This window comes from Rattus norvegicus, chromosome 7 (genome assembly GCF_036323735.1).
Source record: "Rattus norvegicus strain BN/NHsdMcwi chromosome 7, GRCr8, whole genome shotgun sequence".
In the NCBI taxonomy this organism is placed as follows: domain Eukaryota; kingdom Metazoa; phylum Chordata; class Mammalia; order Rodentia; family Muridae; genus Rattus; species Rattus norvegicus.
Window position 1 is genome coordinate 10,493,170 of NC_086025.1, and position 23,432 is coordinate 10,516,601.

General features: G+C 53.1%; 1 protein-coding gene and 1 long non-coding RNA gene across 6 annotated transcripts; one reads left to right on the forward strand and one right to left on the reverse strand.

The window, feature by feature from the left end:
- Window positions 1-29: 29 nt before the first annotated feature.
- Ptbp1 (polypyrimidine tract binding protein 1) lies at window positions 30-9,788 on the reverse strand. Of its 5 annotated transcripts, none has more exons than NM_001271057.1 (14): window positions 9,717-9,788; window positions 8,004-8,034; window positions 5,704-5,776; window positions 5,203-5,522; window positions 4,938-5,108; window positions 4,745-4,855; window positions 4,499-4,673; window positions 4,263-4,340; window positions 3,477-3,625; window positions 2,401-2,434; window positions 1,903-1,995; window positions 1,582-1,798; window positions 1,398-1,475; window positions 30-1,317 (listed from the first exon to the last, which is right to left on the reverse strand). In NM_001271057.1, exons 1-14 carry the CDS (start codon window positions 9,722-9,724, stop codon window positions 1,185-1,187), a joined length of 1,671 nt encoding a protein of 556 aa, NP_001257986.1. In that variant the 5' UTR covers window positions 9,725-9,788; the 3' UTR covers window positions 30-1,184. The 5 variants fall into 5 exon arrangements, 4 of the variants coding, with proteins under 4 accessions (NP_001257986.1, XP_038934518.1, NP_071961.2 ...); XM_039078590.2 differs by lacking the exon at window positions 9,717-9,788 and adding an exon at window positions 8,476-9,604; NM_022516.5 differs by lacking the exon at window positions 4,263-4,340.
- An 11,274-nt stretch (window positions 9,789-21,062) lies between these two features.
- Window positions 21,063-22,525, forward strand: LOC134479815 (uncharacterized). The gene is made up of 2 exons (XR_010053565.1): window positions 21,063-21,662; window positions 21,775-22,525. It is a non-coding gene; the product is annotated as an uncharacterized LOC134479815 (long non-coding RNA).
- Window positions 22,526-23,432: the final 907 nt, after the last annotated feature.

Sequence of the window (23,432 nt, forward strand, 5' to 3'; positions counted from 1 at the left end):
CCACCCCTATTGCCCAATGACAGGCAGAGTGCAAGACACAGTTGTTTATTGACTCCAGGCCCAGCCTGGCCTACAGCTCAGAATGAAGGGCTCAGGGAAGGCAAAGGTTATAAAACTGCTTTAATGGAAAGTCCCCCTCCCCCCAATACACCATCTGGGCTGGGGTAGATGTGGCCAGGGCTGGCCCCAGGACAATACTGAGCCTGTAGTCGTTACCAAAATATACATCTGTCACCATAAAAAATGCTGCACCGCCTCAGCCCCACAGGTATAAAATCATAAATATTTACACTCTTCCATGACTTTCACAGAACTGAGGTGCAGGGAACCCCTCCCATAGAAACAGGCTAGGATGGAGGTGGGCGTCCAGGAAGGACATTAAGGCCTAGAGGTCAGCCCCTCAACTGGGCATAGTCAGAGGCGGGCAGAGAACAAAACTTTGGTCCAAAATTTGAAGGTAGGACACCCACAAGCCTCAGAGCTTCTTCTCCAGCCCTGGCCTGGGCCCACCTGCAAGTTGGTCACTGGAAGGAAGGAGTGCAGGGGACAGAGAAGCTTAGAGTACACACATACAATTGTACCACTGCTATAAAAAGTTACTTAAAAACTCTATCTCTTGCATATAAATGGAAAAGACTCGGGTATTTGGTCAAGTGGAAAGATTGCTAGGCACAGGTGTCTGTGACCCCACGGAATAGAATACAAAGGTCACACAAGGCTCGGCAGCTGAGGACGGCCTGGGCCCTCTGGGCTGGCCAGGGACATGGGAGAATCATGTCACTTGATTATAAGGGTGTAGGGGAGTGGCCCCAGCTCTTACACGGCATTGGGGAGCCTAAGTATAGGCCGCCTGGCTCACTGCAGGTCTAGAGACAACTGGTGGCCTTAGAGGGTGGGTGTGCGGCCGTGAGGCACGCTGGTTTTGTAAGGCACAGAAAGCGGCTGTGTTCGGGGCACCGCTGTGGCCTCACGCCTAAGCCCCTCAAGGCATGGTTGCTGGGACTGGGCCTCTGTGGCCCAAGCCATTTCCTGCCACGGCAAAGTGGGCTAGATTTAATTTTTTTAAAAACAGGTAAACTGATCTCTCTTTAAAAAAATAAAATCTCTGGTCTGTAAGGTCACTTCAGCTGCTTTTTAAAGTGGCTTTTCTGGAATGGCGGAAGCTTTCGCAGGCCCACAGGCACCTAGATGGTGGACTTGGAAAAGGACACTCGCAGGTGGTGGTTCTCGCCCAGGTCATGGTTGTGCAGCTCAATTAGTGCCTGCACTGCCTCCTCCACAGAGCCCATCTGGATCAGTGCCATCTTGCGGTCCTTCCTGCAGGGGTGGAGTTGGGGTAGTCAGATCGTGGGCAGGTTTGGGTAGGGTGAAGGGTGAAAAGGCAGGGCTTTACTCACTGGAAGAACTTGAAGCCTTTGACCACACCGCCATTGCTGGAGAAGAGGCTCTTGAGGTCATCCTCTGACACAGAGGGCCTATAGAGACAGGAGGCATCTGGCTGGGGCTCACATGGGGATGGGGGAGATCAGGAGCCCTCTGTGGCCCACAAACAATATATAAACCACCCTCTGGCTGACTTACGGGATGTTGGAGAGGTGCAGGGTAGCTGAGGGAGGAAAGATGTTCTGAAAGTTCTTGGAGCCAGGTTTCTTGAAGCGGTGCAGCGGTGAGCTGCCATAGTCCTTGGTCAGGCCCTGGTCCTCCTGTCCCTCACGAGGCAGCTGCACACTCTGGTGCTTTGACAGGGTGATGCGCACTGACTTCCCATGCAGCTTGTGCCCGTTCAGGTGGCTCATGGCTGGACAAAAAGGATGGGAGCCATGTGAGTGGGATGCTCGGTCCACTGGCACCCAGCCCCAGCCCCAGCCCCAGCCCCAGCCCGGGCCCTATGGTGGTTCTCACCCAGCTGGGCCTGGCTGCCGTCTGCCATCTGCACAAGTGCGTTCTCCTTCTTGTTGAACAGGATCTTCACCCGCTGCACATCACCGTAGACGCCTTGGAAACAAACCCAAGTGAGTCTCTAAGCTGCCTGGTCTCCTAACCTCTCCCGCCCACCAACCCACCACCCACCCGTCTTGTCCCCAGCTCCCGGTGGGCCAGGTTTCTTTAGAGGGCACCGGGAGCCTGTGTCTCACAGCCCAAGGCCTGCTAACAGACACTGCTCTCGGGCAGTCTCAGACTCCAGACAGCTGTCAGAACAGCCAAGTTCACATGCTACTGACACGCTTAGCTCTGGAAGCATGCAGGGTGGTAACCATGCGTGTCTACTCAGTACAATCCGCAAACCGGAAGCAAACCACGGACCGAGGCAGAAGGCCAAACACAAACTCAATAGTACATAGCAGGGTGTAAAATAACCAATTAAACGAAACCAAGGTAATAAAAGTGAGAATAACATACCGAAGAGAATAAAGAGGCTTTGGGGTGTGACTCTCTTTAGAGACAGCAGAGGAAGGCAGCAGGGGACAGGGAGAGGGAGAGGTCAAGGGGGCGAGTGCCAATCGTCCACGAGGAAGACAGTCCCCGCAGGCGAGCAGGTTCATGATGATGAAGTTGTCAGGATGTTAATATTCAAGGGCAGGTTGGTTTCCGGAGAGCGGGTTTGAGAGGGGAGTTTTGTTTTTATTGATTTATGTTTTGTTTGTTTCAAGCAACAACAGGAAGCAGAAGAACCGTGCAGTCAGTTGGCAAAGAAATTCCGGATCAGGCAAGAAAAAAAATTGGGAGGGGAGGGGAGGAAAGAAAAAAGTAGCAAAACACAGGTCAGTAAATACATAGGAAAACAAGGCAGTGTTCCACACGCACACGCCCATACTCTCTGTTTCACGCTCTCTCTAACGGACACACATGTTCATACATTCGAGGAGAAGCACTGCACGCAGGCCGGAGGACTGTGGGCCAGCACTGCGGCTGAGACTAAGGACTGAGGCAAGGAGTGGAACCTGTTAGTTCCCAGGTGGCGGACAGAGCTCAGGACAGTTAGAGTGAACTGGATGAGCAGGGCTGGCACGGAGCCACAGGAGCCCGAGAGCAGCCTGAGGCACCGTGTGCAGACCTGTTCCTGGAAAGGCAGTGCTGAGCCTCAAGGGCCACCTGGGCTCTATAGAGCTCCAGCCAGAGACGGCCTGGCCAGCACCAGCCTGGGCCACCATCTCCCTTCCAACTGGCACTCCCAGGCCTCCTTGCTGTGTCCCAATTAACTCCGACTTGTCTGTATGCAAAGAAAACACTGCGGCTCTGAGCACTGAGGGGCAGGGTGCGAATGGAGTTGAGAGGAAAACAGAAAACCTCAGAGCGACTAGGAAGGAGCGGAGGCCAACAGCAGCAGACAAAGGGGTGGCACGACCGTACCCGTGGTGCCTGGGACACCCAAAAACCCTGCCTGCCATCCAGTATGCTCCCCTATCCCAATTTGTGGTCAGCCAGCACCCCACCACTACTCCATGTATAGGCAGAGCACAGCAATGCCCACATACCTCAGGGTTCAAGTTGCTGACCAAAAGGACGGAATTCCCGGCGCCTGCCAGCCCTGGGATGGCAATGCGGCCGGCTGCAGCAGCAGCAGCAGCAGCAGAGGGTATGGCCAGGGGTGCCAGGGCTCCATGGACATTAGGAACAGAGAGGCCTGCAAAGGAAGGCAGTACAGTTGTGAGCCTGGATGGCTACACCAGGAGGGGCCAGGTCTCACACATACAGCCACGAGGTGTTGCCTGGCTATGGCCTGCCCAAGAGGCCACACACACTGCCTGACTCCACGGCCAGTCCAGGTGTGATCAGACTGCATGCGCCCAACAGCACAAAAGCTCTGGTTGACACAGGCCCTCTGCAAGCAGGGCCTGCCACAGCTATGCCTGGCTGTGCACGCATGCGGCGCCCACTCATTCCTCCATGCATGCTCGGGCGGCACGCGGAGGGAGGCAGAGGCCCATGCTCCTCAGCCCTGGAGGCCACTTGCTTACCAGGCCATTAAATTCAATCTACTAGGGACACTGCGTCCTTGTCCTCGCCCGAGGTGCTTGAAGGGAACCAGACCAAAGACTGAATGATTAGAGGCTTGTCGGTGAGGTCAGCACAGGGCCCCTGGCCCAGCCCTGCCTGAGACTACCCTGCCCTAGCTGCCTGTGGATGCCGCTGGAGGCCCCTTCCCCTCTCCCCAGAAGGGGGCCTGGGACCTGACACTCGGGCCATTGGCATCCTAGTCTATGGGCAGTTGTGGGGTCGTGTGGGCATGCAGGCGCCGGGGTCAGGATGAGCGTGAATACCTGCGGCCTGAGGGATGGCAAAGGTGGGAGGGAACCCGGCTCCTGCATACGGAGAGGCTGACATTATGCCGGGCGCACCTAGAAACAAACAGACACTAATCACTGCACCTCACCTCACGGCTGGGCCGGGCACGGGCAGGACTGCTGAGTGACTGGGCTGTGCAGTGCCAGGGTGCCCTGACAGCTAGTGGCCTGTCCCACCCCTTCATTTGGTGTTTCTCAGTACAGCATCTTACCAAAGGCTGCTGCCATGGTCTGATCCAGTGATGGCTGGCTGTCTCCAGAGGGCAGGTCAGGGCGTGTGTAGTCTCGGCTCTTGTCGTTGTTGTATTTGACGTTGAGACTGGTGAGCTTGGAGAAGTCGATGCGCAGCGTGCAGCAGGCATTGTAGATGTTCTGGCCATCCAGGGACTGTGGGGAGGGAGACAAGCGTGAGTGCGGGCCAGTCACAGCATTGCCCACCCGACAGAAGTCCTACTCACCAGCTTGGCATGCTGGGCGCTCACAGGGTCAGCATACTGCAGCAGCGCCTGGAACTGGTTGTTCTTGGTGAACGTGATGATCTTCAGGACTGTGCCAAACTTCGAGAAGATCTGCAAGGGAGGATGTGAGAGCTCTAGCTGGGGCAGGCGGGATCCACCCACCCACCCGGTGCGGGGCGTGCACCCAACCCACCTGGTGCAGCACGTCCAGTGTCACTGGGTAGAAAAGGTTCTCCACAATGATCCTGAGCACTGGGCTCTGGCCTGCCATTGCCATTCCTGCATCCACGGCAGCAGCAGAGGCTGCCAAGGCCAGGTTTCCTGACTGTACGGAGTTCACAGCCTGCAGGGCTGCCTGGGCACGCTGTGGAGGAACCATGAGTTGTGAGCCAGGGCTGAGGCAGGGAGCCCGGCTGGCCACCCACCCACCCACCCACCCACCTGCCCTGCAGACATACTGCCTGGTTGGGCGAGCTGTCGGTTTTGAGCTCCTTGTGGTTGGAGAACTGGATGTAGATGGGCTGTCCACGAAGCACTGGCGCCACCGATGTGTAGTAGTTAACCATAGTGTTGGCAGCCTCCTCTGTGCTCATTTCAATGAAGGCCTGGTTCTTCCCCTTCAGCATAAGGAGGTTGGTAACTTTCCCAAAGGGCAGCCCCAGGGAGATGACCTCGCCCTCAGTGACATCACTAGGTAGCTTTCGGACATGGATGACTCTGGAAGGAACTCCTGTGCTCCTGTTATCACCTTTGAACTTCTTGCTATCATTTCCGTTGGCTGAAAAGGGATAGGTGTGCATTCGGGAGGCTGCATGTGAACCTCTTCCCCGCCTCTAGCCAGGTCCTCCACTCCACAACCCAGCTCGCCCTGCCCCTCCCTAGGCACAGGCACCCCCTGCTTGGGAAAGGCCATGTAGATGTGGCACCCAGAACACACACTCACTCACTCGCTCACTCACCTGCTGAGGCCGAGCTGCTCATGATGAAGGGGCCGTTGCTGACACACGTGGAGAAGAGCTCGTCGGATCCCCGCTGGGAAGAAAGCATGGACATCAATCAGCTCCAGGCTGACTCCTTCCCTGCATTCCCAACCACAGCCCCCACCCTCTGCACAATGCCTCAAGCCTGTGGCTTTAGTGTTCACTACCAGCCACTGTCACTTCACTACGGCCCTGTGCCAACAGCCATGTGGGAGGCCCTTCCTGGCGGGCTATCTGTCCAGAGTGCACAGCTGCTGGCCTGGCGGCACCTTCCTGGCAGAGCTGCTCCCAGCTTCCGAAGAAACAAAGCAGGCCCTGCTGTTGCCCCGGCCCTGGTGTCCTGGTCATCGTCCAGAAGGACAAGGGACTAGTACCATCCAGTGGTAGAGGCAGCTCACTGGGGAACTGACCCCATGGTAAGTACCCCTCCCCCCTGAAGCAATTTACTCAATTGTTTTGTTGAGCCAATCGTTTTGTTGAGCCAATCCCTGGAAACACAGGAGACTTAGGATCAGGATAAGAAAAGAGGCAGGACATGCCACCCAGAGCACGCCTTAGATCAGAGGCTTCCTGAGACAGCTCTCTAGCTATCCACTCCCGGGCAGCCAGACCGGGGAGCGAAACACCCACAGACTCAAAACCAGACCCATCCACTAATCAGCCCAACAGAGCCCATGCCCCACTGCCCATCCAACACTGTAGGGCACTGGCCTTAACCCCCCCACAATACCTGATGACTTAAGAAACAGGCACCCACTACGAACTGACAGGTCTAGAGACCACACAGCCAGCACCTACTCTCCCATTATTCACCCTAGGTGGAAAGGGGAAACTAAACCTAAGCCTCTCATGACCTACACCAACATGGAACTCCCTACCCAGTCCTGAGCAGTTTTGGGGAGGGGGGGGTGTCTCAGGAGCAAGGGCTGCTGAAGGGGGGTTGAACCTGCCCTGCCTGGTAGACCCTGACATGCTCAGAATCTCATGTCCATATCTTAAGCTACAGAAGTTACTTCCTGCTGTCCACCATTTACCCATGAGGTCCCTTGTGCTGACCTCAGTGGGAGGTGGCTTCCGTCTGGGCAGGGCAACAGGAGCAGTACTTCCTGTAGCTCTGATCCTGGCAGGCTGCCAGAGCCCTAACAGTCTCCCCATAGAGGCCTGGGAGCCCACGACAGTTAGAGGAAACTCCAGCCACCTGGGCCAACAGCCCCAAGCAGCTAGGCAGACAAAAGCATGTGATACCACAACACAGGGGGGCCCGGTCAGCACAGCTTTCCCAAATGCTCCCATGGAGATAGGCCCAATCTATTTGCCATCCCAGAGCAAGTAGCCCCGGCCCATGTATCCACCCAGAGCTCCCCGCTAACTTGCCCAGTGTGCCCTCAGTGGCTAGCTGGAATGAGTTCTGTGTAGACAAGAAGCCACCAGGCAGTCCAGGTCAGCAGCAGCTTTGCCCAGACATACCCTGTCACCTGCAGGCCTGGGCCTAAGTGGGGCTCCCTCCCTTCAGTGGTGAACACAGACTTATCTGAGGGAAGATCAGCAGGCAGGTGGAGACAGCGTCCACTCAGGAAAGAGTGAGACTAGTCCAGACAGCAGCCTGGTAGCAAATCAGCTGGCAGCAGCTGAGGTGGCCCTCAGGGCCTAACCTACAGGCCGCCTTTGAGGGGGAGAAACTCCAAACTACTTGCCACCTACTACAGCTTAGCACACAAGTCTAAATAGCCCACCTAACACAGCAAGACCAAGCCCGACACAAACACACCTCTGCTGGTCAAAAAAGACTCAGGACACCTGCACCCGTCTAGCTCTCGGCTCCACCCACAGTAGCAGTAGAACTGGAGGTAGGACTATTCTGTCTCCCCAGATATTCAAGGAGCTGAAGAGACTAGGGTTGAGAGTTGCTTGAATAGCAAAGACTCGACAGACAAGAAGACAGCACCAGATGGGTGGCAACTCAGTTTTCACCTTACATGCCACAGCCTTTCAAACCAAACCCAGAGGCAACACCAAAGTATGTGTCCCGAATTCACTGCTCAGATGAAGGCCACAGGGCGGGACAAGGCAAAACCAGTCAGAAAGAGGCCAGCAGAAAGACAGAACCACCAGACCCACAAATAAATGGGTCCTAGGCCCCTAAAACTTAAGACTCAGGAAGTTCTGTGTGATCTGTGCTGTCTTCCGCCTACCATCTTTGTAGACCCTGGACTGCACTAAGCAAGCCTTTCTCTGACTACAGGGGAGGCTGGGTACAATGCCAAGCTAGAGACACCTACCTTTGTACCGACTGCTATGTCTGGGACGATGCTGTGGAGAGAAAGAGAGACATGAGCACTGCAAGGCCAGTCCAGCTCGGAGAGGCAGGGGGAGTGAGCCACCCACTGAGTCTCAACTTGAAAGAGGGCCATTATTGTCCTTTGAGACCCTCCCCCCTTTCACACAGGACCCAGACCCTGCCTTTCAATGCGTTAAGAGGTCCAGTTTTTACAAAGCATACCAGTGATCTGGGCCAATAATACTCAACTCCTGAGTATCCTACAACGCTGGGAGCCTGAAATGTAGGTAAGGAGCACCCAAAGACAGTGCTTCCTGATGGGGGCTGGGAGCTCCAGGGCCAGGCTGCTGACGGCAGGCTAAGTGGCCTTGTTACCATTTACAAACCAACAGAGCTGCCCGGATACACCCCAGGTTACTGATCAACCCAAGCCCCTCGTGACTGCACACTGCCTTAACACCTAGCCTGCTTACAGGAGCAGCAAGCCGGCCATGAAGTGACTCTTAGAGGTCTGTCTGCCTAGTGAATCCTTTCACGAATGGTGGCTGGGTTGTGTACCCCTCTGCCTGATTTACTGTTTTCAAAGATTCTTTCTGGGACAATGTTTCTCTGCACAGCACTGCCTGTCTGTGCCAGGATTAAAGGTGTGCACCACCACACCCCGCTCAAAGATCCTGAGTAAGTTGCTAAAAGGCAGCAACTGGAGACTCCAGTCTGTCATCTCAGCACTCAGATGGCTGAGGCAGGGGGACTGCCATTGGTACTGAGCTTGAAGATAGGCCAAGCTACTTTTCAGAATTGAGTCTTAAAAAAGAAAAAGGGAAAGCTTACTAGGCCTGGTGACTGACTCAAAACACTAGGGAGGTTAGGGTGGAAGATTCAAGAATTCAAGGCCATTCCTTATCCAAAAACCTTAACTAAAAGTTTCAAGAAAAACGTCGGGGCCTGGTGACTCAGGCCTTTAAGTCCCACCAGTACGCAGGCAGACAGAAGTGGATTCAGGCCAGCCTACAATGAGATCCTGTCTCCAAAACAAACCGAAAACTACAAAAAGTTGCCGAGTAGAGAGGCATCTCCCGGAAGCATGTAGGAGATATGGATGCCAGGCCGGCGCCCACGCGGGAGAGCCAACTGAACCCCTCTATCCCACAGCTTCTCCGTCGGGGGGCTCTGGGGGCTTTCTCCGGACACCTCCCCGAGGCGGGAAGGGCGTGCGCGTTCAGCACAGGCCCACGCACGCACGCGCTACGGGACGCGCGCCCTACTGTGCGCGCGCACGCGGGGTTGCACGCGGAATGCGAAGGGACATTTCTTGGGCACTGGGCGAGCCGGCACCAATTAGGGTACGGGAGGCGGGAAGGATCACAGCGGCCAATCCGCCTCAAGTGAACGCGCCTCACCGGGGAAGCGCGCGTGCACGCTGAGGGCGGGGAAGGGGCTCCGGGCTACCCCGGATGAGCCGCGCGAGCACCGGAAGTGCGCTGGGCTAGAGGGTTGAGGGGAGACGAAGTATGGGTGCGGCCAACCTAAACCAGCCGGCTTCCTTGCGGGCCTCAGATATCAGGGGTTCCGAGCGCGCCACGCGGATTGAGGCCGCGCGCGCGCGTCGCAGCGGTTGGATGGGTCGGCGGGGGTAAAAAGCCCCCGCGGGCGCCAGCGATGGCTGGGGCACAGCGGAAAGCGAGCGGCGGGCTAGGGGTGCGGCAGTACTCACCCGTCCATGGCACACAGAGGAGACCCGCAGGGGACGGAGCGGAGGCGCAGGAATAGCAGAAACCGACCCAACGGCTCCGAGTTATAGACTCACAAGATGGCGGAGACGCCCGCACACGTCCCCCGCGCGCGATACTCATTGGCTCCCGCCGCAGTCTGTGGGCGTGGTCAACCCCGCCTGCCCCCGCCAAGGCCTTCTATTGGTCAAAATGTTACTCCAAGGGTGAAACTCAGACAGACACTAGTCGGCTATTGGACTGTACGGCCGTCAGTCAGGACGGAAGACGGAAACGGCCTGTGGGGGAGGGGGAGGGCGTGAATGAGTAGGGGCACGTGATAGCGTCTGAGCCAATGAGCAAGTCTTTATCCAACCCGTTGGACGCCATCTTGAGAGTGGGTACGTGGCGGGTCAGATTCAGAGAAGCGTGCTTTCGGCAGTCCACCTCCATATTGCAAGCGGGCAATAGAAGCCGTTGGCCTCCAACATGAGGGTAAAGCAGGTGCTTCGCCATCTTAGAACCGGGCAGAAAACCCAGTATTGCCCTAGCTTGCTTGCGGTCACGTGGCCAAAACTTGGACTTTCAGCCGAGTTTCTCCTGGACTAGATCGCAGCGAGATGGAGGCCACGTGCTTCACAGACGTAGTCGCGACTAGATTGTGAATCATCCTTTTCCGTCTTTTGTCTACCCACAGCAGCCAAGCTCCACCTATGTTGCAGAAATTGGGAAACCAAGGAAACGAGCCGCATTGTGGCTGGTTCTGCCTACACTTGGGGAAACGGAGGCTACAAAGTGTCCAGTTGCATGCCCTACAAATAAACCCAGGAGTCGCCCTCTTGTACCTTCACCCCAGGAGCCAGGATTCTGCCTTCCAGTCCTGGTGGTCGCAGATGGAGATAGGTTCTCCAAAGTCTAGTGCATGCTACAAAACAGAGATCCTTTGGTGGGGCTTGAATCTCAAAGGCGCAAACCATTCGGATTCTTGTCGGCCCGGTTATCTGCTAAAAAACAAAAAAGGCCAGGCGAGGGGGGAAAGTTTCTCCTCCGCCTTGCAAGGGAGGTGAGCCCAGCACCCGGCCTGGCCTCCCTTTTCTGTAGTCCAGGGCGCGCGGGAGGGGGGGAAGAGAGGCTGGCAGCTATGCTGGTTTCCTTGCAGACCTGGCCAGTGGCCCAACAGCCTTGGAGCCCCAACGCGGGCCTGGTGCCAGAGGATTCCAGCCTGGATTAGGGGCGGCTGCCGATTTCCACGGAGGCCGCGCTGGGAGTTAGGTCTTTCAGGCCCCAGCCAGCCGACAGAGCAGCTAGCTTGAAGGCCCAGAATCCCTAATCAGGACCGTCCCGCGGATTTAGAAAAAAAAAAAAACCCACAACAAGGCGTAGGATTTGAGCCCTCTGGGACTCCTATCAGGTCCTGGCTGGACCATTAAGGACAAGGTTGGCTGCCAGTTTTTGTTCTCTGGGAAGCTGGTGCCAAGCAGGGGCCCCACCCTCAGAAGCCAACCTGCATGGGTGGCTGCCAGTGAAGTTGGGAGACTGCTGATCTCCGAGCACAGGTCTGTCTGTCTGCATTAGCAGAGTTTGTTGAAAGCTACTTCAGAGACCCCCCCCCCGAACCTTTTTTATGGAAACAGGGTTTCTGCGTGTGGCCCTGGCCATGTATACTGGACTTCCTTTGTAGACCATGCCCGCCTTAAACACACAGATCTGCCTCCGGAGTTAATGGCCTGCCCCACCACGCCTGGATTCTCAGAACCCTTGAACGGTCTTGCTCACCTTCAACTCCTTATCTGTTTTCTGTTCAGAATACGTTCCAATACTCAGTGGGGAACGTTCTCTAACCCACCTGACTCTTTTCTAACCCTGCCTGGGACCTTTGCACCGCAGGCCTCTGGGGCAGGTTCCTCTCGAACTCCAGACTCCCTTTAACTTTCCTCAGGGTTGCTGAAACAGGCCGGAATTCAGCATCTCAAACCCCTACTGCAGGGACCTAGCCTTGAGGCTGGCCTCACAGAGCTCCACCCGCCTCTGCCTCCTGAGTGCTGGAATCAAAGTTGGGTGCCGCAGTGCCCAGCTAGGATTGTTTGGGGGTTTTGTTATTTATTTATTTATTTATTTATCTATTTTATTTATTTATTTATTATAAGTACACTGTCGCTGTCTTCAGACGCACCAGAAGAGGATATCAGATCTCATTACAGATGGTTGTGAGCCACCATGTGGCTGCTGGGAATTGAACTCAGGACCTCTGGAAGAGCAGTCAGTGCTCTTAACCACTGAGCCATCTCTCCAGCCTGGATTGTTTGTTTTGAGAGAAGTTCTCAACTCTGTGACCCAGATTGTCCTAGAATTCCTTCTCAGACTGACCTGAAGCATTCAGTGATCAATCGCCCTGTTTCAGCTCCTGAGTGATGGAATGACAGGCCTAGGCCTAGCCAGAGTGAGTTCAAGACCAGGTTAGGCAACTTAGAAGAGAGACCAGGGACAGGAGAAAGACACCTCTGCCTAGAAGCCCCAGTGAGGGCCTAGGGATGTGGCTCAAGGGTAGCATCTCTGCCTAGAATTCCCCAATGAGTTAGGAGTGTGGCTCGGGGTGGAACCCCTGCCTAGAATGCTTCAGTTGGCAGCTGGGGACATGGCTCAGCTGGAGACGCTGGCTTCCTTTCCCAATGCTCCCAGAGCGTTTTTTTTTTGTTTGTTTGTTTGTTTGTTTTTTTGTTTTTTTTTAAATGGATAAATGGTTGGTATTGCTGTTATGATGCAACCCCCACTGGACTGCCTCTAACACCACAGATGTGAGCCCTGCATCTGGAGCCCAGAAGTCTGAAACCAGGCTTTGCACAGGAAGGCCTTTTCTGCCTCTCCCACACTCTGGAGCTCCAAGTGTCCACAACTTGTGACAGAGTCCTGTGTGTGTTTCTGTCTTCACAACTGCCTCCTCCTAACACTGTCTTCTGCTAAGTCTGGCCTGGATAATTTCAGTTTCAGGACCCTGAACTGCACCTACAAAGAATAGGACTCAGTCCCTCTCCTGCCCAACTAGACCATTGTTTGCTGCTTCCACAGTCCTGGGCCACATTCCTGGGCTCTGGGGATCACAACCTGGAGGCCACCACTGGTCACGATAACCAATCTCGAGGTTGTGAATGGCTTTTAGTCCTGCAAACAAGCCAGGCTTAGGAAGCTTCCACCCCAGATGGCCAACAACTTAGGTGTCCTCCTCAAGGGGGCTGGCTTCTGGGGGAGCCATGGCTTAGTGGCTAGCCGTTTTACAGTCTCCCTGTCCCTATGCAGAACACCTGTTGGGGAAGATGTCCCAGGCTGATGTATTATTTAGTTCTCCCACATGGTTGGCCTGACTGTGTCTGAGCCTGCTCAGCGCCCACCCCAGCCTCGCCAGCTGCTATCTTCATGAATGATTGAGGCGAGGAGGGACAGCTCACCTGGCCTTTGTCTGAGAGGCACACTACACTACCTCGCTTGTTACCAGGGAAAGTGATACCCCCCTGTAGGAGGGGATGGAGGCTGGGGTGAGGGCCCAGAGCCAGAGCCAAGCGAAACTCTCGGAACAATACGAGGAAGGTAGAGACAAGCCTCAGTTTATTCCTCTATTGAAGGGAAAACAAGGCCAGTGTCTCCACTAAAGGAAATAGCCTAGGGTTGGTTGTTACTTCTTGTTTGTTTGCCTTGCTGGGGATGGAACCCAGGGCTTCAGAACTCCTGAGCCACAGCCGGTTGTCACAGTTACTGGGGATCTAGGAAGGAACCTTGAAGGCTGAGACCCTTCTGACTTTTTTTTTTTTTTCTTTTTCTTTTTTTTCGGAGCTGGGGACCGAAGCCAGGGCCTTGCACTTTCTAGGCAAGCGCTCTACCACTGAGCTAAATCCCCAACCCCAGAGACCCTTCTGTCTTAACTTCTCAGAAACATGACCTGACTGGCCTGAGCTACCAATCCTGCTGCTTGTGTGTGAATTATAATTTTTTTTATTAAGATTTGGTTTAGCCGGGTGTGATGGTGCACACCTTTAATCCCAGGCTTGGAAGGCAGAGGCAGGCAGATCTCTGAGAGTTTGAGGCCAACCTGGTCTACCTGGGAAGATCCAGAACAGCCCGGGCTACATAGACTCTCAAAGGATTTTTTTTTTTAAGTTGTATATACATGATGCTGAGTAAGGATCCCTTCCCCATTTACCAAACTTCTCCTGGACAGTTTAGTGCATGGCCAGGGAGTCTGGGTCTGAGGAGGTCCACTGAAGAGAAGTTTCAGGTTTTTAACCTCCTAAAACCAGGACTCCAGGAAGGCCCTGTGAGACAGAGTTCAGTCCATGGCCTCTGCACAGTAGAAGGAGGAAGAGGAAGCTCTGCCTACCACTGTCATGCTGCAGGGTTTGATTCCACAGAGACACACAAAATAAACAGATGCTGGTAAAAAGAAATTGTTCTTGATGATTTGGGAAGGCTGAGGGGAGCGTCTCAGAACTTCCGACTCTGCAACCCTGCAAGCCCCTACTGACCACCAACATGGATGCTAGTGACCTTGAGGGAACGTCCATGTTTAGATTCCTCCACCCTCGTGTCACCCCACCCCCAGACCAGCAGGGAAGGTCACCCAACCCTGCCACTCCCTGAAAAGATCCAAGATAGCCATTCCCAGGGAAGACTTTGGGAGCCACAAGCATCCCGCCCAGGAGGAGTGATTGGTCTGCTTTTCCAGGGATACCCAGAAGTGTCCTGGCGTCTTAGCCATCCCCGGCCCTTGGAATCCGAAGCAGCTGTGGTGGTTGCCATGGGGCGGGAGGCAAGGCAGGCTGGCTCAGCAGCGTGGCCCTCTAGGTGTGGGTATGTGTGTTCAGAGAGTCAGCTGGGCTGTGAATATGGATGATGGACACAGTCCAGCCCTTCCTCCACAGTCACAAACAGGAGCGAGACTCCGACACCTGTGTGGAGGGATCTTGAGGACTCCATGCTTAGTGGGAAACCTCATCACAAAAGAGCACGCTGTTGGGGACTTAGCTCAGTGGTAGAGCGCTTACCTAGGAAGCGCAAGGCCCTGGGTTCGGTTCCCCAGCTCCGAAAAAAAAGAACCAAAAAAAAAAAAAAAAAAAAAAAAAAAAAAGCACGCAACCTAGGATTCTATGATAGGCTATATCTGGAAGAAGGGATCTGGAGAGGAAGTGGGTTTATAGATGCTGAGGTCGCCATGGGACCATAGTTCCTGTGCAGAAAGAAATGTTCTGTGTACCAGATGGCTGTCCCCGTACTGTGCCCGCTCTCTCTCCCTCTCCTCCCAGCACACCTCTGTTTCTGAACAGGGGACAATCTTAATGTCTCTCACAGGTACTTGTACAAGAGGTGACTTCTACCTCACAGAGCTTTTTGTTTTAATTCTTCACAACCACCTAGATGAATGAACAGGCAAAATTGCTAGCAGCAGAAGCCTACTGCCCTGAGTTTGAACCCTAGAATCCAGTTGAAGAAGAAAGAACCCGCTCCTGTGTTTATCCTCTGACCACCGAGAGAGCCCTGTGACACGGGACTAGCACTTACACACCACACATACATAACAAAAACCTCTCCAGGCTCACTAAAGGAAAAAGTACTCTCGTGCTGGGGAGATGACTGCTGTAATGGGATCTGCTTCCCTCTCTAGCATGTCCTCATATACATAAAAGACATAAATAAACCTTTTAAAAAGCACTTTTGGATTTTTGTCATTTTTTTTTTTTTTTTGGGACATTATCTCTGTCTACAGCCCTGACTGTCCTGGAACTCACTGTGAAGACCAGATTGGCCTTAAGCTCAAAAGGATCCACCGCCTGTTTCCTCAGTGCCAGGATTAAAGTGTGTCACCATATCCAGCCCAATAAAGTATATTTTAAGTTATTTTGAGGCTAGGAGGTGGTGGCGCATGCCTTTAGTCCCTGCACTTGGGAGGCAGAGACAGGCAGATCTCTCTGAGTTCGAGGCCAACCTGATCTATAGAAAGAGTTCCAGGACAGTGAGGATCATGCTGTTACCAAGAAACCTTGTCTCTAAAAGTGACCCCCTGACCTCCCAACCCCCCACCCCTACCCCCACCCCGGCCAAAATAAGATGTTCTGAAGGCTGCAGCTGTGCTCTGTGGGTTTGTCTATCATGTACTAAGCCCTGGCTTCCAGCCCCTAAAGATGGAGGCAGCAGGGCAAAAAACGAAGTTCAAGGTCAACCCGTCTCAAACCAGTAAAAAAAAAATCACAAGATGGAGCCCCGCCTAGAACCCCCAGTGAGAGGGGGCTGGGGGCGTGGTCAGGGTGGAGCCCCGCCTAGAACCCCCAGTGAGAGGGGGCTGGGGGCGTGGTCAGGGTGGAGCCCCGCCTAGAACCCCCAGTGAGAGGGGCTGGGGGCGTGGTCAGGGTGGAGCCCCGCCTAGAACCCCCAGTGAGGGGTTGGGGGCGTGGTCAGGGTGGAGTCCCGCCTAGAATCCCCCAGTGATGGGGCTGGGGCGAGGTCAAGAGTAAAGAAGTTCTTTTTCCCACGGTAATGGTCCTGGGTTTCAAACAACCCAGCACTGAACACAGTGAACAATTGTGATCAATCATTAAGGGTCCATATTATACTAAAGCTTGTAGCTGGGCCACGAATGATTGATGCTGGACCAGGAAGGAAAACAGGCGGTAAACACATTTCTAGAACAGGCCCCACATGAAACAGCCTAGGAAAAAGTCAGGAGGGAGCCGAACTTCCTGAAGGGCTCAGCAAGAAGCCAAAACTTCATCGGATGGAAACAACTGCTGTTCACAACAGGCCCAGAGCAACTCGGAAGAGGTGCGGGAGAGGAACCTGTCCTGGCTTTTGGATTTTTTTAAATTGGTTTTGGAAATGTGGTTTTTCAACAAAGCCCCAGCTCTCCTGGAATTACTGTGTAGACCTGAGTGGCCTCCACTCGGAGATCTGTGGACTTCTGTTGCCTGAGTGCTGGTGCTGGGATTAAAAGTGTGTCCCGCAGGGTTGGGGATTTAGCTCAGTGGTAGAGCACTTGCCTAGCAAGCTCAAGGCCCTGGGTTCGGTCCCCAGCTCCGGAAAAAAAAAAAAAAAAAAAAAAAAAAAAGAACCAAAAAAAAAAATTTATAGTGCTTAAAAGTACTAGAGCTGGGCAGATATCAACCCTTTATGATATTTCTCTACTCCTCTGTCAATAACCCCACGATATGACTTACCGTGTTCCACCGCGTCGACAGCTCTTACCCCAGTCATGGCCACGCCCTCATAATGCACCCACCCCATGTCTCTTCCTCAGACCCTAAGCCCAGGAACCACAGCACTACCTAGCTCTCTTCTGCCCTGCTAGAGGCTGTAGGTATCTTTATTGAACCAGAGGTTTTAAATAGGGAACAAGGTTTACACAACAAAAGCTGACATCTGTGAGAATTATCTCTTGGGGCACCTAGACCTGGGATGCAGGATTTAGTGTCACAATACAGAGCGACAGACCAAACCTCAACATGGTGGGTTGACTTTCTCTGAGCTCACAGGGTGTTTGCATCACCGTAGACCAGGCTGCTGGGCACCCAGGACAGCAGATGGAGTAGGGCCAGGCACCCTGGACCTCCTTACAGCCATGGAGACCGGGATAGCGACAGGCCCTTTGCAGGCTTGCCTCTGTGCAAGTTTCATTAAGAGGGAGATGTCCAGATAAGACAGTGAGCCTGAACCAGTCTGGAAGTGGTCCAGCTGTTGCTTCCTTGCTGCCCCGCAGCCAGGTCGTGGTGAAGGCCCACCAGGGGACCTGGGGAGCCCTTGGCCAATAGTTCCAGGGTGAATTTTTGGAGACCGCCCCTTTGCGGGCCTTCGAGACCTTAGATTTTATAATCTGTGGGTATAAAGGGTGTGTTTTTGTTTTTTGATTTGAGATGGGGTCCCCAGTAGTTCAGGCTGGCCTCCAGCTCACACAGTATCGAGGATGACCCTGAACTCCCAGTCCTCCTTCCTCCGCTGATACCGAGGGACAGGTGTGCACCACCAAGCAGGTTTATAGGGTGCAGGGAAATGAGTCCCAGGCTTCACAGGGCCTCAGCCCTAGGGCATCTTCCTTTGTTTTCAAGACAGGGTTTCTCCCGTGTAGCCCTGCTTGTTCTGAACTCACCCTGTAGACCAGGTTAGCATCAAAGTCAGAAATCTGCCTGCTTCTGCCGCCTCAGTGCAGGGATTAAAGGCCTGCACCACCTGCCCCTGCCCGCCTAAAACACCACCTGCCCGCCTAAGACACCTTCTTTTTTTTTTTTTTTTTTTTTTTTTTTTTTGGAGCTGGAGACTGAACCCAGGGCCTTGCACTTGCTAGGCAAGCGCTCTACCACTGAGCTAAATCAACAACCCCCTAAGACACCTTCTTAATGTAAAAATAAAAGCCAGATACCAAGGACAGACTTTGCATGATGACCTGGGAGGAAGCATGGCCAAAGCTAAGTGTGGAGTCCAAGAATCCCAACAGTACAAGGAAGGCTTCTCCTCCAGAGGCATGCTGTCCCCAGTGATGGTGGCCAATTGCAGGAGATGCATATGGGTCACAGTTGGGTAAGGAGGACCAGGGCTACATAGATAGACTCAGTCTCAAAATAGTTTTTTTTTTCTTTCCTTTTTTTCTTTTTTTCTTTTTTTTCCTTCAGAAAATGGTCTGGTCTCACCCATGTCTACAGCACCAGTGCGGAGACCCTGCATGGTGGTACAGTTTCAGCTACAGTGTCAGCTGGGGCATGTCCGTCATCCCAGCTCTGGAGAGGAAAGAAGAATGAGTTACAAGTTCCAGGTCAGCCTGGCCTACATAGCACAGCGAGACCCTATCCCTGAAAAACCAAGGCAGGCGAAACCACGCTGATCTCTGATATTGAGCCATGGAGTCTGGTTCCCAAGTGTTACGGCCTTGGAATGCCATCACCCTGGAGGTGCGGGACCCCCTGCCCTGTCCTAACACTACACGCTGCCCTCCACCAGGGTTTTTTTTTTTTTTATCAAGGCTAATGCAGGAAACTGGAGATGAGGAGCTCACAGAGTGTGGGGTGATCTTGGCAGCATCAATAATTCATGGTGGACAACCAACACTTGATCTCAGCCCCCACTGTGGCTCAGGTGGCCTTCCCGCACTCTGCCTGGTGACAGACACCATTACAGCCGACCCGATGAGTGACCGACCCTCCTGGAGCCTGCACTTTGTGGTCAGCCTCACATGGCCTCCAATGGAGAAGAAACATCACACCATTGTGAAAAACCAGCCCAGCATTTTCCCTCTCTTTTCTTTGTTCTTTTTTTAAGACTGTGTCTCATGTAGCCCAGGCTGGCCACAAACTCACTATGTGGGAGATGATGCCTTTGAAATTTGGGCTCTCGTTCATCTCCCTCCTGAGTGCACGGGCAGTAGGAATGCACTGCCAGGCCAGACTTTTTTCTCTTTTAGAAGAAACGAGAGAAACGCTAGGATTAGATTTGTGTGTTGATATTTCTGGTATGTGTGTGTGTGTGTGCGAGTGCACATTCACAGAAGTCAGAGGACAACTTACAGCAGTTGCTTCTCCCTTTGCGCCCTGTCAGTTCTGGGCCCTGAGCTACCTTGTGAACCTGCCTCAGGAGCAGCTCGATCAGCGCTGACCCGTCTGGCCTGGCCTCTTTTCTTTGGGACTGTGTCTTACCTTGTAGCTAAGGCCGGATCTGTATTCTTATTTTTTATTAATATTTTTCAAATACTATATTTTGATCATGTTTTCCCATCTCCCATCTTCTCCAGCTCCTCTCCACCTCCCTACACAACCAACTTTACCTTTTTTTCTCTTTCTCCTAAAAAAACAAACAAAAACCCAGTAAATCAAAAATGCTAAAAACAAGCCAGGCAATAGCCTAGCACTTGGGAGGCACAGAAACCCTGTGCTGAAAACCAAAAAACAAACAAACAACAACAAAGAGTACCAGCCAAACACAGACAGACAGACAGACAGACAGACAGACAGACACACACACACACACACACACACACACACACACACACAATATGTGTGTACCAGCTACTGGATGTGATACCTACTTTCAAGAGTGGTTTATGTACCCAGTGAGATTTCACTGGAACAAACCTGGTTTCCCCTTTTGCCCACAGGAATCATTTGCAATACTTGGTTTGGTGTGGACCATTTCCCCTTCCCTGTCTTTGTGGTAGAACCCTGCCTGGCTCAGGGTTCCAATTCAATCTCTCTTCCTTTCTCTTCTTTCTTTCTTTCTTTCTTTCTTTCTTTCTTTCTTTCTTTCTTTCTTTTCTTTCTTGGTTGTGAGACAGGGTTTCTCTGTGTAGCCCTGGCTGTCCTGGACCTCACTCTGTAGACCAGGCTGGCCTTGAAATTCACCTACCTCTGCTTCTGGAGAGCTGGGGTTAAAGATGTCTACCACCGCAGCCTAGCTGGCTCACACATTTTAAACTTGGAATTCCATCATTTCCCACCTCCCTTTCCTCCCTCTAACCCCCAAACCTCCACTGCTGCCCTCACTCTCACATGGATAATGTCTTTTTTATATATATATATATTTTTTTTTTGGTTCTTTTTTTTTCGGAGCTGGGGACCGAACCCAGGGCCTTGCGCTTCCTAGGTAAGCGCTCTACCACTGAGCTAAATCCCCAGCCCCTATATTTTTTTTAAATTTATTTATTTTTATTTGAGTACACTGTAGCTATCTTCAGACACACCAGAAGAGGGCATCAGATCCCATTACAGATGGCTGTGAGCCACCATGTGGTTGCTGGGAATTGAACTCATGACCTCTGGAAGAGCAGTCAGTGCTCTTAACCACTGAGACATCTCTCCAGCCCGAATAGTGTCTGTCAGTGTGTGTGTCTGTTAGTGTGTGTGTGTGTGTGTGTGTGTGTGTGTGTGTGAGTGCACACATGTGTGCGTGTAGATTAGGAGCTGACCACTCTGCATTGGACTCTCAGGAAGGGGGTTGATCCCTCGGAGAGGCTACCTCTCCCTCTCCCAGCAGTCATCGGCTGCCTGTATGTAGTTCTTTGTCTAGGGATGGGACTGAGTGACATTTTCCTCTGACCATGTTAGCCTGTCCATTGATATTGCTAATGTTCCAGTCTCCTTTACGCAGCTGTTTCTAGAATGGAGTTGCAGTCCGTTTCCTGGTAGTCTGCCTCTTACAGTCTCTCTGCCCCACCTTTGCCTGCATCCACTGAGTCGCACACACAGGAGCTGTGATGTTCCTCTTGGAGCCAGGATCCCTCTCTGCCTAACGAGGGTCTTCTTTGATGACTGAGGGTGGTGACTGTTCTTATCCATGGGTACAAGGATAAGAGCTACAATATAGTTAAGAATTGTGGGGGTTGGGGATTTAGCTCAGTGGTAGAACGCTTGCCTAGAAAGCACAAGGCCCTGGGTTCGTTCGGTCCTCAGCTCCAAAAGAAAAAAAAAAAAAAAGAATTGTGTTGGTCTGCCCTAAGGGTGGCAGTTGCTTCCAAGGTCCAGGACCTGACTGGCCCTAGGAAGCTGGCCAGGCTTCCGGTACCAGGCCTGGTTTTCCTTCTGTTGAGTGGGCAATTAGACAGCTGTTGGTGATAAGTTATTTCTCCACCACTGAAATGAGCCAATTCAAACCAGATTAAAATATGGTATATGGGGGTTGGGGATTTGGCTCAGTGGTAGAGCGCTTGCCTAGGAAGCGCAAGGTCCTGGGTTCGGTCCCCAGCCCCCCCCCCAAAAAAAAAAAAACAAAAAAATGGTATATGAATGCAGGTTTATTGGGAAACCATTCTCGGGTGGACAGAGAGAGCGAGAGAAGGAAGGGGCAGAGAGATGAAAATGTCCAGATTATGTAGGGAGGAGCCTCTGAGGGAAGGGCAGCCCAGCCCCTGGGCTGGAAAGTTCAGCGTTGGGGGCAGAGTACACCGGGCAAAGACTGAGGGATGCTGGGAGCATCTGGAGGCCAGGTCTGCTTTGGTATGTAAGTGTGCACCTCACCTTCTTGTCCCAGGTCTGAAACCCAACAGGAGGTTGCCACAGAGAGACAGCTGTGCCTCGGTGGTCACCGTCATGGTCATACGTGTCTCAGCCCACAGGGGCTGTTTGAACTGCCTCCTTCACTCGCTTGTCAGCTGATGTAGTATTTCCTTGACCCGTGGAACCTTGACGGCAGGAAGGAAGCCTCTGGGACGATCAACTTCCGGTGGTCCTAAATGTGCCTTCAGCAAGACGGATTTACCTTCAACCTGACCCCCGGAGTCAGAAAGGCAAAGCCCAGCAACAAAACCTGCTGGAGGCGGTGGGAAGAACTCCCATTCACGGTTGGTGGGGCTGCAAAGAGCGGAAGCTACCACAGAAACCCGCGGGTTGAATTCCCAAAACCTAAGACGAAGTCTCCGGAGTGAGTCAACTATACCGCTTCTTGGCATGAGTCCAGAGGCCTCCGACTCCACAGAGACCAGCTCAGTCTTCGTCTTTACTGCGCTACACGTAGAAGAGCTAAGAAATGGAGCCGGTTTCAGACCCCCGGACTAGGGGCTGAGGTGCCTACTACCGCCAAAGAAGACCTGACCTCCAGGTTTTCCCAGGATCCCTCAGTCTCTGCCTGGCATACCCTGCCCCCGACCCTGAACTTTCCAGCCCCGAGGCTGGCCTGCCCTCCCCCCAGAGGCTCCTCCCTATATAAATTCAGATATTTTGCTCTCTTTCTCTTCTCTCTGACTTTTCCTCTCCCTCCCCCACCCCTCCCTCCCCTTTCCCATGGCAACTGCACTGGGGGGGGGGGGGCAGTGAATTCACCTGCAAGCTTCCCAATAAACCTGCCTTGAATACGTTTCTAATCCGCGGTGAATTGGCTCATTTCACTGGCAGAGGAGAAATACACCAGAAACAACCCAAACTTCAACCGACGAACAGGCACTGAAAATATCGTCTGTGGACACTGTAGGGTATTATGTACTTATCCGGAAAAACAATCACGAAACTTGCAAGTTCAGTGGCTGGAATTCCAAAGGACAGCACTGAGCGCAGGAGCCCAGACCCAGAAAGACAAACATCCAACGTTCTCTCTTATTGGAGGCTCAAAGGGTCACATCTTCAGACGTGGGGGTGGGGGGAATGTAGATTGTAGTAAGTACAGAAGCCGGGGAAAGTGTAAGAGGGACCGCGGGGCGGGGGAGGGGTTTGGGGTGAGAATAGTAGGGTTCTGATGATCTAATGTGGGAAACAAAATGAGGAGGAGAGGGCTCCACTTAGGAAGGGCGGAGGGAGGCCATTGCGGAGGGAGGAGGGACAGATAACCCCAAGGTTGTTGATTACAGCCTCGACAAATCACATTATCTTATACTCGCCTACAATTACACACAATATATACATACTCACTTTAAACCCCCTAGGCTGACAGTGTTCCGGACAAGAACCATAGGCTAACACACCCCAGGATTGGGCACAGACGTGGCCTTCCCAGTAGCCAGTCTTGGTAGTCCAAGTGACTCTGAAACAACATGAGCTACTGCTGTTGCCTTTTGGCTTTGAGCAGATCTAGATGGGGCTGACCCATGGGCAGTGAGCTCTGGCTGCTCCTCCGGGGGACCCAGGTGCACAGCCATACACGCAGGGAGGACACCCAAGCACATGAAAATAGAAATATTAAAGAGAGATAATCCTGCCTGCTCCCCCAACTTCCCCGTGGTTCCAATAGGTTCCCAGACTTTATCCTGGAGAATTCTAGAATCAGACAGACCCACA

Coding starts and splice junctions, on each gene's coding strand:
- Ptbp1 (XM_039078590.2), bottom strand. CDS start 8,495: ATGGCCGGCTTGCTGCTCCT. Junction 5,109..5,202: donor ACAGCTCGCCCAACCAGGCA/GTATGTCTGCAG, acceptor GTTCCTCCACAG/CGTGCCCAGGCAGCCCTGCA. Junction 1,799..1,902: donor CGGCAGCCAGGCCCAGCTGG/GTGAGAACCACC, acceptor CTTTTTGTCCAG/CCATGAGCCACCTGAACGGG.